This window comes from Phyllostomus hastatus, unplaced genomic scaffold (assembly GCF_019186645.2).
Source record: "Phyllostomus hastatus isolate PE091 unplaced genomic scaffold, TTU_PhHast_1.1 phas_scaffold_28, whole genome shotgun sequence".
Taxonomy (NCBI): Eukaryota; Metazoa; Chordata; class Mammalia; order Chiroptera; family Phyllostomidae; genus Phyllostomus; species Phyllostomus hastatus.
This window is the reverse complement of record NW_025334022.1, coordinates 11,092,137-11,105,752: the sequence shown is the minus strand read 5'-3', so window position 1 is coordinate 11,105,752 and position 13,616 is coordinate 11,092,137. Positions and strand designations below refer to the sequence as shown.

Sequence of the window (13,616 nt, the reverse complement as noted above, 5' to 3'; positions counted from 1 at the left end):
TGGAAGAATGCTAACTGTAAGAAAGCTATTTCATATGACTGTGTTGACTGCAGTCATTGATCGAATCCTGAAGTTTGAAGCAGAGGCTGTGGTTTGGCTTCCTGAGTTGCTTGCTGCAGAACTTGTGGATCACAGTTCTATTGTCAGATATGGTCTGATCATTGTCTGTGTTATATTCAATCACTCTTTTATTCTGCTTCAAATATACTTTCATTTAGATTTAAATACTAACTCCTTAGAAAATTTGTGCATGTCAGAAAAAAAGGAGCATTTCATTTTGAGGGAAATACTTTTTTCTAAATGCAACATCCTACTATTTGTACAATATTAAAGTTCACATTTATACTATTTCATGGGATTGGCCTATGTTCTTTCAATAGAATTTAAGAGAAACATTGTCAAGACTCCTCCCCTGGACTGTCCAACGTATTGAAGAATAAAGCGTCTATACGGTTTTTATAAAATTCATTTTTTGACCAGCTTCTCAAGAAGAGGTAAAGGACAAAATGGCCCAGAGAGGTGAACGGGGATCTGCCAGAAACAGAGTGTGGCTGACATATGCCCGCTAGTGGGCGGAGTTGTGACTGGGTGTGACCCCAGTTACGTAAGCTCACGTGACCTCCTGGGCGCAGATGTGGCCACCAGTCTGGGTCCAGCCTACCTTAGCTGCGATCGGACCCTAAGCTGTTTACAGGCTCCTAATTGTTGCTCCAGGTTCTTTCAGGTCAGTGTGAGGGCTTTTGTCGCTGCCTCTGGAACATTGGAATGGGCTAGAAGGAATGGGCACGGGAAGGAAAAAGGTTGGGGATGAGGTCAGGGTCGAGGGAAGACAGTTGCAGTATAGATAGAGTTGGCGGTGGGGAAATGACTAAGGAGGAGCCAGCGACCGACCGACAGGGCGGAGGGTGGGGAAGGCGGACACCCCAGAGTACCCAAGCCCCCTTTCTCTGAACATTCTCCTCGCGAACTTCCGTCCATTTTGGAGCCGGAGATGGTGAGCTGTGGGGCTCCTCAGCAGTGAGACAGTGGAGATAACCCCCCTCTCCTACCCTGTGTGTAGAGAAAAAAAAAATGACCTCAAGGGTGGGGAGGCGACACAGAGATCCAAAATTAGTGTGGAAAATGTCCTGATCTGGCGCCGGAGGCGAGAAAAGAAATGGCGTCTGGGGGGCGGAGGACGAAGGAGGTGGGGGAGGAAAACCTTGGGTGAGTAGGGCTGCGATTCAGGAAAGGGATCGGAGTCCCTCTGCATCCACCGAACGCCCAGCTCCTGTTTCCTGTGTGACTGCAGGTCTGCGTGTCTGTTCTCAGCACTCTGCTAAGCTAGAAAAGAAGGAACCTCTCCAAAATTCCCGCAGGTGAGTGAAGGAGGGCTGTGCCTCGACAGAGACCCAGAGGTGTGGGGAATGTGGAGGGCACTGCCCCAGCAAAATTTGGGGCCCCACTGCCCACCTCCCAACACATTTACACACACTCCACCAAGCAAACAGAAAATGGCAGGGCTTGCCAGAGAAATGGTTGGCTCACGTTTGTGGGAGGAATGGTGGGGAAAGGGTGGGCCAGGTCAGGGGAACTCTGACAAGGGGCAACATGCCAGTGCTATCCAGACCTGCATTCTACCCCCAAGCCCTCAGTCTCCCTTATCTCCTTTGTGTCTCCTCTTCCCCCCACCCCTTCCTCAAGACAGGAAAAGGAGGGGACGTCTCAACATGGAAAAACTCTACAGTGAAAATGAAGGAATGCCAGAGATCCAAGAAAACATGGAAAACGAGCAGCCTCAGAATGCAGGGAAGCCAGAAGTAATGCATGCTCTGGAAAACAAGGAAACGTTAGAAAATGAGGGAAAGATAGAAAACAAGGAAAAGACAGAAGATGAGGAAATACTAGAGGATAAGGAAAAACCAGAGAAGGAGGGAAAGCCAGAAGAAGAGGGAAAGTCAGAGGGCCACGGGAAACCAGAGGTTGAGGGAAAATCAAAAGAAGAAGGGAAACCTGAGAGTGAGGGAAAGCCCAAAGAAGAAGGGAAACCAGCCATCGAACCAAGAGCTGCAGGAAAGCGCCCAGCTGGGGATGATGTACCCAGGAAAGCCAAAAGAAAAACCAACAAGGGTCTGGCTCAGTGCCTCAAGGAATACAAAGAGGCCATACACGATATGCATTTGAGCAATGAGGAGATGATAAGAGAATTTGATGAGATGGCTAGGGTAGAGGATGAGGTAAAGAAAACCAGACAGAAATTGGGGGGGTTTATGTGGATGCAGAAAAGTTTACAGGACCCTTTCCACCCAAGGGGCCCAAGGGAACTAAGGGGTGGCTGTAGGGCCCCACAAAGGGGCTTTGAAGACATTCCTTTTGTATAGTGCCCATAGTAGGCATTTGCCAGGCACAGGGCTTTAACCATATGCTAATAATACTTTGCTTTAGTTGTCATTCTCATTATCCAACTGCAGCCCTCTATGTTTCAGTAGCAGATTTTCATCCATTGCATGGAATAATGTTTATGGTGCATTGTAAAATTAAAAAGAAAACAGTTTGCAGAACCATATATATAGCATCAGTCCATTTTTATAAAACTGCAAAGATATTTACCTAGTGATATAAATACAGAAAAAACTCTAAACGCTGTGTCTACTAAAAGATTAACAGTGGTTCTTTGTGGGTAATACTTTTATTTATATTACTTTTATCACGAAAATAATGAAAGATGAAAATAGGAAAACAATACCAAACAATCAAATGAACAGTTCAGTGAGTTTATGAAGGCTGTGGAGACACTTAAAATTCCTGTTGTCAGGATGTGAAATGATAAGTAATACATTATTTCTGGGACTTGAAATTGTGGAGGAATCAACCAGACAGTTTGTTACAGGTACATTGCTGTAAGGAACAGCCTTGTCATCTGTGAATTGTGAATAAAACTTGCTTTCCAGGACCATGGAGAAGATAGATGAGATACTGAGTGTGTAAGTTATATTGGGCTGGCTACTACCCTCTCCTCAGCAGTATCAGCACCCCTGACTTTTCCCTGTTTTTGAAGTTTGGGAGAGGACTGAGAGAGGATCCACTTGTATCCAGGAATAAGTCCAGACAGCTGAGAAGAAGGCACCACTCTTTCCTGAGTAATGCCGTATCTTTTGGGCACTGTGCCTTTTCTCATGTGCCCTATACCCTCCTACAGCTCATATTACTGCTGGGCTGGAGACCACGATGAACTAAAGCAACACAGTGTCTCACCAGAAGGTTGGGGAATTCTCTGCCTGCAGTAAAGCTAACCTTAACACCGGCGGGTGGTAAACCAACTACCACTTGGGCATTAATATTTTATAAAGGTGTACAAAATACTCCTTTCCAAGTTTTTTGTTGGCTTATGTGTGTGTGTGCATATAGCCATCTCCACTGGATTTGGATACTGGACATAGAGCCAGGAGAAAAATCGGAGTAACCAGGTGCTGTGCTATTTTATTCTATTAATCTCTTGTCTGCTGACTTTTTATGTTAGAAGAAGTTGTCTCCCAAGAAATTTCTTTCAGGCCCTGCCTTACCATTTCAACAGGCCCATGCAATTCCCACCCTCATCCCACCCCCTGTTTTTCATTAGCCTTTTATTGGCTTATATTTTTATAAGTTGATAAAGTAAGTTTATTTTTATTTTTAAAATTTTATTAAAATTTTAAAATAAATTTATTTTAGGATAGTTGTAGATTTACAGAATGATTGCTAAAATGGTATGGAGGTCTGTGAACCCCATACTCAATATCCCCTTTAACATTTGAGTTATGGTACATTTGCCACAGTGAACTAATTGATACATTATTATTTATGAATGTACATATTTTTAAAAGATGTTATTTATTTAATTCCTGAGAGGGAGAGAACCATCAGTGTGCAAGAGAAACATCAGTTGGTTGCATCTTGCACACTCCCCATCCAGGGACTGAACCCACAACCCAGGCATGTGCCCTGACAGGGAACCAAACTGGCGATCCTTGGTTCAGAGGCTGGTGCTCAATCCACTGAGTCACACCAGCCAGAGCTCAAAGTACATACTTTATTCAAATTTCCTGTTTTTCCCAAATGTCCTTTTTCTGTTCCATGATCCCATCTAGAACACCACCTTATATTTAGTCATCATGTCCCCTTAGGCTCCTCTTGCCTGTGACAATTTCTCAGACTCCCTGTTTTCGATGCCCTTGACACCCTTGAGAAGTACTGGTTAGGTATTTTGTATAATGTCCCTCAGTTTTGGTCTGCTTGTTTGTTTTTTCTTGTGATTACACAGGGATCAAGTGCTTTTAAGAAGAGGACCACAGATGTAAAGTGCAATTCTCATCACATCATGTAAACATAAACAGTACATATTATGAGTATTATCACTGTTGATGTTAATTTTGTTCACCTAGCTGAAGTAGTGTTTGCCAGGATTCTCCATGGTAAAGTTACTCTTATATCTCCCTGTCCATACTATACTCTTTGGAAGAAAGTCACTATGCACAGTCCACACTTAAGGAGTGGAGTATTACACCTCTTTGAGGGCAGAGTGTCTACAAAATGTACTGTATTTGCCGTGTATAATGCACACTTTTTGCCAAAATTTTTGAGGGAAAAATAAGGATGCACATTATACATGGGTATAATTATTCCATATATAATGTGCATCAAACCTATGGATGTGCATTATGCATGGCAAAATACAGTATTTGGAATTCTGCACAAAGTATTTGACTTCTCCCCCTTTCATTAATGTATTCTATCAGCATGGATTCATTTGTTTTATACTTTATATTATAATCTACTACTTTTTTGTTTTCATTGCTCTAGTTGTTCTGACTTTGGTCATTGGGAGCTCCTTCAGTTGACTTTTGTATCCACCAGTATTTGACATACCCCCATTATTCTGTGTACGTGTGCTTCACACTTTATTTCTGGCAGGTACTATAAGATGCTCCAGTCTTGTATATTTCCTGCCCAAGTTCTAGAATCAGCGATTTCTCCAGTGATCCCTGGTACCTTTGGTTGGAGAATGGTATTAAAAACCAGAATCTGGGTGCTTGGTGTACTCATTACTATTTGGATGTCATTGCTTCTACGCCCTCTGAGTTGACAGAGCAAGGAAATATATGGGTATATAATAATCTATGTGTATATATGTATGTATATTTGTATTTATATACAGAGAAAAGTTTGCCTTTGGTCTTTACCCATTTCCAAAGTTATGTCAGCCCCTTATTCCCCCATCCCTCTCAGTAAGGTTGTTTCATATTTGTAATACATTCTTTTGTTACATTCTGCATTTTAGGAATATTGTTATAAACCATATTTTTTAATTTCATTTTCAAATTGTTCACTGCTGGTGTATAGAACAGTAGTTGACTTCTGTGTATTAACCTTACATCCTGCCACCTTGGGACCCAGAGCTTGTCAATGTTTAGGCATTTTCTACATAGACGATCATGTCATCTGCAAATAGGGACAGTTTTGTTTCCTCCATTCTAATCTGTATATGTTTTATTTCCTCTTTGGTCTTATTGCACCAGTTAGGACTTCCAGTATAATTTCTAATAGGGGCAATGAGAAAGGACATGCTTGTCTTGTTCTTGCTCTTAGAGTGAAGTGTCCTCTTATCATCAAGTATGATACTAGTTGTAGGCTTCTTGTAGATTTTGATAACTCAAATTGAGGAGGTTCCCCTCTAATTCTACTTTGACAGCTTTTATCATGCATGAGTATTGGATTCTGTCAATTGTTTTTTATACATCAAGTGATAAGATCCTATGATTTTTCTTTAGTCTGTTAATGGTGGATTGTACTGATTAATTTTCACATGTTGAATCAGCCTCGTAAACCTGGAATAAGTTACACTATTAAATGTGTGATTTTTTTATGTTGTTGGATTTGATTTGCTAATATTTTGTTGAGGATTTTGTGTCTGTTTATGAGAGATTAGTCTGTATTTTTCCTGTCTTGTGATGTCTTAAAAAATGTATTGACATTAACCCTGGCTGGTGTGGCTCAGTGGATTGAATGCCAGCTTGCAAACCAAATAGTCACTGGTTTGATTCCCAGTCAGGGCACATATCTGGATTTCAGGCCAGGTCCCCAGTTGGGGGCATGCAAGAGGCAACTGATCCATGTTTGTCTCTGACATCAATGTTTCTCTCCCTCTTTTTCTCCCTTCATTCCCCTCTCTCTAAAAATAAATAAATAAAATCTCTAAAAAGTTACTGACTTTAGACAGAAAGAGGGAGAGAAACATTGATTTGTTCCACTTATTTATGCACTTAATTGGTTGTCTTTCTTATGCCTACAACCTTGGCATGTGTGACAACACTGTAACCAACTGAGCTATTTGGCCAGGTCTTTCTTGTAATGCCTCTGATCTGGTTTTGGAATTAGAGTAATACTGGCCTCATAGGATAAGTCAAATACACTCTCTACTTCTGTTTCATAGAAGAGATTGTGGACAATTGATATTATTTCTTCCTTAAATGTTTGGTGGAATTCACTGGTGATTTATAAATGTTTGCTGGAGATTCTTAAATGCTTGGTAGAATTTGGTCTTGGCAATGTCTGTCTTTGGAAGGTTGTTAATTATTGATTAAATTTCTTTTAATAGATAGAGAGCTATTGAGTTTATTTTTTTCTGTGTGAGTTTTAGTGTATCTTTCAAGAAATTGGTTCATTTCATCTAAGTTATCAAATATGTACCCATAGAGTTATTTATAGTATTCCTTCATTATCTTCTTAATGTCTACAGGATTAGGAGTGATAACCCCAATTTTTTTAATTTTTAAATTTTATTTATATTTATTTTTAGAGAGAGGGAAACATCAATGTGTAGTTGCTTCTCGAGCACCCCCTACTGGGGACCTGCCCTGCAACTCAGGCATGTGCCCTGACTGGGAATCAAACTGATGACCCTTTGGTTCACAGGCTGGCACTCAATCCACCAAGCCACACGAGCCAGGGCTGCACTTTCCTTTCTTATATTGTTAATTTAGGTCTTTCTTTTTTCTTGGTTACCCTGGCAAGATTTATGAATTTTATTTATCTACCAAAGAACCAGTTTTTGGTTTTGATAATTTTCTGTTTTCTTGTTTTCACTTTCATTGTTTTCTTCTCTATTTTTTCTCCTACTTGTTCTAGGCTTACATTATTGTTCTTTCTTTAGTTTCCTAAGGGAAAGCTTAGGTTACTGATGTTAGATCTTTCTTCTTTTCTCATTTAAGCTAGGAATTTCCCTTTAAGCACTACTTTTGCTACATACCCCAAATTTTGATATGTTATTTTTTTTTCATTTAGTTCAAAATAGTTTTACATTTCTCTTGAGAATTATTCTTTCACTCATGTGTTATTAAAAGTGTGCTGCTTAATTTCCAAATATTTGGGTTTTCCATCTATCTGTTATTGATTTCTAGTTTAATTATATTAAGAGCATTATTTTATGATTTCTATTCTTTTAAATTTGCTAAGGTGTATTTTATGACCCAGAATATGGACTCTCTTGATGAATGTTCTATGTGAGCTTGAAAAAAAATGTATTCTAATATTGGACAGAATGTTTTATAAATTTCCCATTCATTTCTGAAGAGTGTTTTTGCTGGTTATCAATTTCTTGCTTGGCATTTATTTTCTTTCAAGACACTAATGATATTCTTCTACCATCTTCATGTTTCCATTGTTGCTGTTGAGAAGCAAGAAATCAGCTAAACTTGTTCTTTTTTTTTTAAAGATTTATTTATTTTTAGAGAGGGAAGGGAGGGAGGGAGAGAGAGAGAAACATCAATGTGCAGTTACTGGGGGCCGTGGCCTGCAACCCTGGCATGTGCCCTGGCTGGGAATTGAGCCTGTGAAACTTTGGTTCTCAGCCCATGCTCAATCCACTGAGCTATGCCAGCCAGGGCTAAAAGTTGTTCTTTTCAAGCCATATTCTATTCTTTCTGGTTACTTTTATGATTTTCTATTTGTCTTCGATTCTATGCGATTTCAGTATTATGCATCTAGGCCTAAGTTGTTTTTTCTTATTCTGTTTGGGATATGTTGGACTTCTTGGATCTATGGATCAATATCTGTCATCAGTTCTGAAAAAATCCTGAGCCACACTATCTTCAAACATTGCCTCTGACCAATTCCATTTCTCTTTTACTTTCAGAACTCCAATTAAACATATGTTAGACCTTGAGTGGTGAACACACAATACAATATACAAATGATATATTATAGAATTGTATACCCGGAACCTATATAATTTTTATTAGATAATGTTACCCCAATAAATTCAATTAAAAAAAACAACAACATTTAGGCTTTATTATACCCTCCAGTCTCAATTTCCCATCTTTTTGACTACCTGCTCAGCCTTATGAATAGTTTGTTCTGAACATAATTTCAATTTTTTTAATTTTCTCTTGAGCTATATTTAATTTGCTGTTAAAGCCATCCATTGAGGTTCTAATTTCAGCTAAGTTATTTTTTAGTTTTAGAATTTCCATTTGTTTTATTCACTTTTTTTTGGTTTCTAATTCCCTGTTGAATTTTCAAGACTGGATTTTATTTATCTGAATATGCCAGGCATTGTGGTTTAATAGTCTGTTTCTGATAATTCAAAGCTAATGGATCTGTTTGTGTTACCTGTTATCTATATTACTTCTTACTTAATGATGTCTTTTTTCTTTGTGTTTCTGGTGATTTACTCTTTAAGTATATTTTATTGATTATGTTATTACAGTTGTACCCATTTTCCCCCTTTGCCCCCCTCTGCCTGGTACCCTCCTTTCCTCCAGCAATCCCCCCCATTGTTGTTAGCTCATGCCCATGGGTCATGTATATGGGTAAGTTATTTGGCTTCTCCATTTCCTATACTATTCTTAACATCCCCTTGTCTATTTTCTACCTACCAATAATGATTTTTAATCCCTGCACCTTTCCCACTATTCTCCTCCCCCCTCTCCCTGCTGATAACCCTCCAAATGACCACCATACCTATGATTCTGTTCTTGTTCTGGTTGTTTGCTTAGTTTGTTTTCAGGTTCACTTTTTGATAGTTGTGAATTTGTTGCTTTTTTAATGTTCATAGTTTTGATCTTCTTTTTCTTAAATAAGTCCCTTTAACATTTCATGTAATAACAGCTTGGTGATGATGAACTCTTTTAGCTTTACCTTGTCTGGGAGCACTTTATCTGACCTTCCATTCTAAATGATAGCTTTGCCAGATAGAGTAATCTAGGTTGTAGGTCCTTGCTTTTCATCACTTTGAACACTTCTTGCCAGTCCCTTCTAGACTGCAAAGCTTCTTTTGAGAAATTAGCTGATAGTCTTATGGGTACGCCTTTGTAGCTAACTATCTGCTTTTCTCTTGTTGCTTTTATCTCTTTATATTTAACATTTGGCATTTTAAATATGATGTGTCTTGGTGTGGTCCTCTTTGGGTCCAGCTTGGTTGGGACTCTGTGCTTCTTGAACTTGTATGTCTATTTTATTCACCAAATATTAGAGAAGTTTTCTTCCATTATATTTTCAATCTCTTTCTCTGTCTCTTCTGGCATCCCTATATTTCAGTTGTTGGCACTTTTGGAAATGTCCCAGAGTCGTCTTATACTATCCTCATTTTTTGAATTCTTGTTTCTTCTTTCTGTTCTGGTTGAATGTGTATTTCTTCCTTATGTTCAAAGTTATTAATTTGAATCCTGGCTTCCTCCCCTTCACTGTTGATTCCCTGTAGATTTTTCTTTATTTCACTAAGTGTAATCTTCATTTCTTCTTTTACGTTGTTTCTGTAGTTGATGAGTTTTTGAGCATCTTGATCACCAGTGGTTTGAACTCTCCCATCTGATAGGTTGGCTGTCTCCATTTTTTTTCTGTTCTTTCATTTGGGCCATATTTCTTAGTCTTCTCAATTTGGCAGCTTCTTTGTGTTTGTTTCTATGTATTATGAAGAGCTACTTTGACTCCCTATGAAAGGCACCTGTAAATTGTGTGGGGCGGAGCCTTAGGTAATCCCCAGGGTGGGGCAACCCACTTCACTGCTTTTGGCTCTGTGTGAGAGGAGGGCTCAAAAAGGGGACTGTGCCACTGCCTGGCTTCTCCCCATTTTCAATCACTTCACCCACTCCTCATATGTGCCTGGCACCCTTCCAGCTATTGTCTTGGTATTGAAACCCACAGTGGGTGGGTTTGTGTGTGTTTTAAGACTGTGAAATCCCCTTAAGTGAAGTTTCCTGAAAATCCACCAGTTTTTTTCTGCCACCTCAACCCCTACTGGTTTTTACAGCCAGAAGTTATGGGGATTTATCTTCCCAGCTCTGGAACCCTGGGCTGTGTGGTCTGGTCTGGGGCTCAGATCACTTGCTCCCAAGGTATCTCTCCTGAATTTTATCCACCACACATGAATATGGGACTGTCCATGCCCGTTCCTCTACCACCACTGCTGCCTCTACATGCCACACTGTCTCCTTGCCTCTCCGCATCTCTGCCCCTCCTACCCTGTCTGGATGATTGTGGCTTCTTTAAATCTTTGGTTGTAGGACTTCCATACAGTTCAATTTTCTGACAGTTCTGGGTGTTACTTGTTTTTGATATTTAGTTGTAATTCTTTTTGGTGTTATACAAGGAGGCAAAGCATGTCTACTTACACCTCTATCTTGACCACATATCCTGGTTTACTTTTTTAAAAAGACTTTTATTTTTAAAGAGAGGGGTAGGAAGAGAGAAAGAGAGGGAGAGAAACATTGATGTGAGAAACATCAATCAGTTGCCCATAGGAGGTGCCATGACCCAGGACTGAATCTGTAACCTAGGCATGTGCCCTGACCAGCAGTCAAACAGGCAACCTTTTGCCTTGCAGGATAATGCTCACCAACAGAGCCATACTGGTCAAGGCTATTTCTGGTTAATTTTGTGTGTTGACATTGTACATGAACAATTGTTTATTTAAAGACTTTGAGGACTAGGATAATGGAATCTTACTCCAGAGAAGATTTTGTTGCCAGGCCTTTAAGGATGCCTCTTGTCTGGAACTACCATAATCTATATTCAAAGCCCACCTAAATGTTGCAAAGCCAAACTCAAAGACTTTGTAGGGCTAGTTTATTTCCAGGTTATAATTACCCTTAAAGTGAAACATTGAGGTTAATAGCACCATATGGGTGATGGTTTGTTAGGAAATCCCTCCCTTTTCAATGAGCCTTGGGTATTGATTTTTGTTACTCTAATGCCTTGAGTCAGCTTTTGATCCAACTCAGTTTGGCACTGGTTTATTCCTTAACCTTTATTCCTTAATAGACACACTCAAGACAAATAAAGGTTAATGATATGAGTACTAAAAAAAATTGGAAAATTCCTCTTTGACCTCATATAGGGGAAAAAAGAGTTCTTAACTATGAATCAAAAACTAGATACAATAAAAAGTATGATAAATTTGACTGCTTTTTAAAACAATGGCGAAACTATACCATGAAGTCAAAAAGCAACTAACAAACTGGAAGTAGATATTTGCAGCACATGTAATAGATAAGGGTCTAATATAGTTAATGTATGAAGACTTGAAAACGAGGGAGAAAGACCAACAACCCAATAGAAATGTAAAAAAACATTGAAAGACATTTATAATGGTGTTAAAATTATCATTAAACAGAGAAATGCAAAATAAACACCATTGAGAGGCTTCTATCATATTAATGGAAATTTAAAAGTATGTCACACTTTATGTTAGAAGATGTGTTGGTAAACATACACTTCTATCTTGCTGGTGCAAAGGCAAAAAAAAAAATGGGTCTTAACCTCAAGGGAGGCAATAGCCTGGAGATGTAACTTGGGAATCACCTGTGCCTAGAGGGAAATGAACAGAGATCACCGGGGAGAGAGTATGTGTGGACTGAGAAGAGAGGAGGCCCAGGAATTCCCTACTCAAGGTGGCAGCACAGCTTCCTGGCAGGCACCACCACTGGACTTGAGTCAAGCAGAGCTGGCATTGAAAGCTGGCTGTGGGGCTGTTTCTGAGTGCTTAGAGAAGTCAGGTATGTTCCCTGTGATCAACTGTCAGAACTGGCTATAATGGGCATCTCACAGAGATGGTGGACAAGAATCTGAGATGCACAAGATAAATAAAGCACCTGTGTTCAGAAAGCAGCCTCCTCATGCTGTGTCCGGTGACTCTCCCATTGCCATCACCACCACCCCCACTTCAGCCCCTGTTGAAGTTGACAGGTCCCTTGGGATGGGATGGGGTGAGCTGAAGTGATGCAGTGCTCATGTGACCCACTGGGCCCCCACCCACCCGTCATCAGGTCCCAGTACCATCAGCTCCAGTTGCCTACACAGTACTAGCTCCCTGAGCTGTGGGGGCAGTGAGCAAGGGACAAGTGGGCTTCCAGCAGTTGGAGGAAGTGCAGGCCTGGCCTGGCACCTACAGGTCATTGTGGAGGTGGGCATAGCCTTTGGTCTGGGCAGGAGTGGGGGTGGATTCAAGATAGACCTGGGAGCAGGGGCAAGGCAAAGGAATTCCAGAGGTGGGGTAGGTAGGGGACACAGGAATAGCCAGGCAGGTGATGAGGAAGGAGCCTATCATAGACCCCACAATCTCCTCAATACCCCACTTCTGCTACCCTCCATACATTTTTAAACCCTCACCCCAGACATGCTTATTGATTTGAGAGAAATGGGAAGGGAGGGAGGGGGAGAGAAGCATCCATGCGAGATAGAGACTTCCATCTGTTGCCCCTGTGTGAGCCCCAACTAGCAGACAACCCACAACCTAGGCACATGCCCTGACCCAGAATCAAACCCTACCTTTTGGTTTACTGGAGGACCCTCCAGCCAAATGAACCACACTGGCTAGGACTAGGGCTCTCCATCAGCTTTTGAACCAGTGTGCGACAGTGAAACATAGGTATATTCTGGACATAATTCCCCTTCATACTTCACCTGTGAGGAAATACTGACCTCCAGGAAAAAAGGGATGAGTTTGGTGTTGGTTGTCTGTAAGGTTGGTGGACACAGGCTCAAATAGTTTGGAAAGCATCCTACTCTGGTGCTAGAGGCCTGAAAACTGATACGGGGATGTGGTGCAGGGCAGGTAGGGGAGAGTAATGTTGGATGTGGAGAGCCCAGGTTCAGGAAAGGGACATCAGTCCACTTAGCACGCAGCTACTGCCCCTATCTCCTGACTGCAGGTCTGAAAGTCTGACCCCAGTGCTCTAAAAGGCTAGAAAAGGAAGAACCTGTCCAGAATCCCTGCAGGTCAGTGAAAACAGAAAGGCACACTGGACATGGACTGGGGGTGATGGTGGAGGGCGCAGGTTGGGCAGAATTTTAGGGTTCCACTGCCCATCATACCTCCACATATAATATACACACACCCTGCCACACTGAAGGTTGGTACAGAAGATGGCAAGGCCTGCCAGAGAAATGGTTGGCTTATGGATGTGGGAGGAACAGTGGAGAAAAATGTGGCAGAAGGTGGGGTCAGAGCAACCCTGACCACCAGCTAGATTCCAGTACTACCTGAGCCTGCACTTCACCCCCAACCCTCAGTCTCCCTTGTCTCCTCTTTCTCGTCTCCCCCACCCAACTCTGCCCCACTCCCCAGAACAGGCAAAAGAGGAGACATCTCAATGTGAAAA

The 13,616-nt window shown here is 41.0% G+C and overlaps 1 protein-coding gene across 2 annotated transcripts; it reads left to right on the top strand.

Moving 5' to 3' along the window:
* Positions 1 to 603: 603 nt before the first annotated feature.
* On the top strand, positions 604 to 2,545 carry TCEAL4 (transcription elongation factor A like 4). Of its 2 annotated transcripts, none has more exons than XM_045817702.1 (3): positions 604 to 724; positions 1,292 to 1,358; positions 1,688 to 2,545. In XM_045817702.1, exon 3 carries the CDS (start codon positions 1,710 to 1,712, stop codon positions 2,358 to 2,360), a length of 651 nt encoding a protein of 216 aa, XP_045673658.1. In that variant the 5' UTR covers positions 604 to 724; positions 1,292 to 1,358; positions 1,688 to 1,709; the 3' UTR covers positions 2,361 to 2,545. The 2 variants fall into 2 exon arrangements, with proteins under 2 accessions (XP_045673658.1, XP_045673659.1); XM_045817703.1 differs by having other exon boundaries at positions 1,684 to 2,545.
* Positions 2,546 to 13,616: the final 11,071 nt, after the last annotated feature.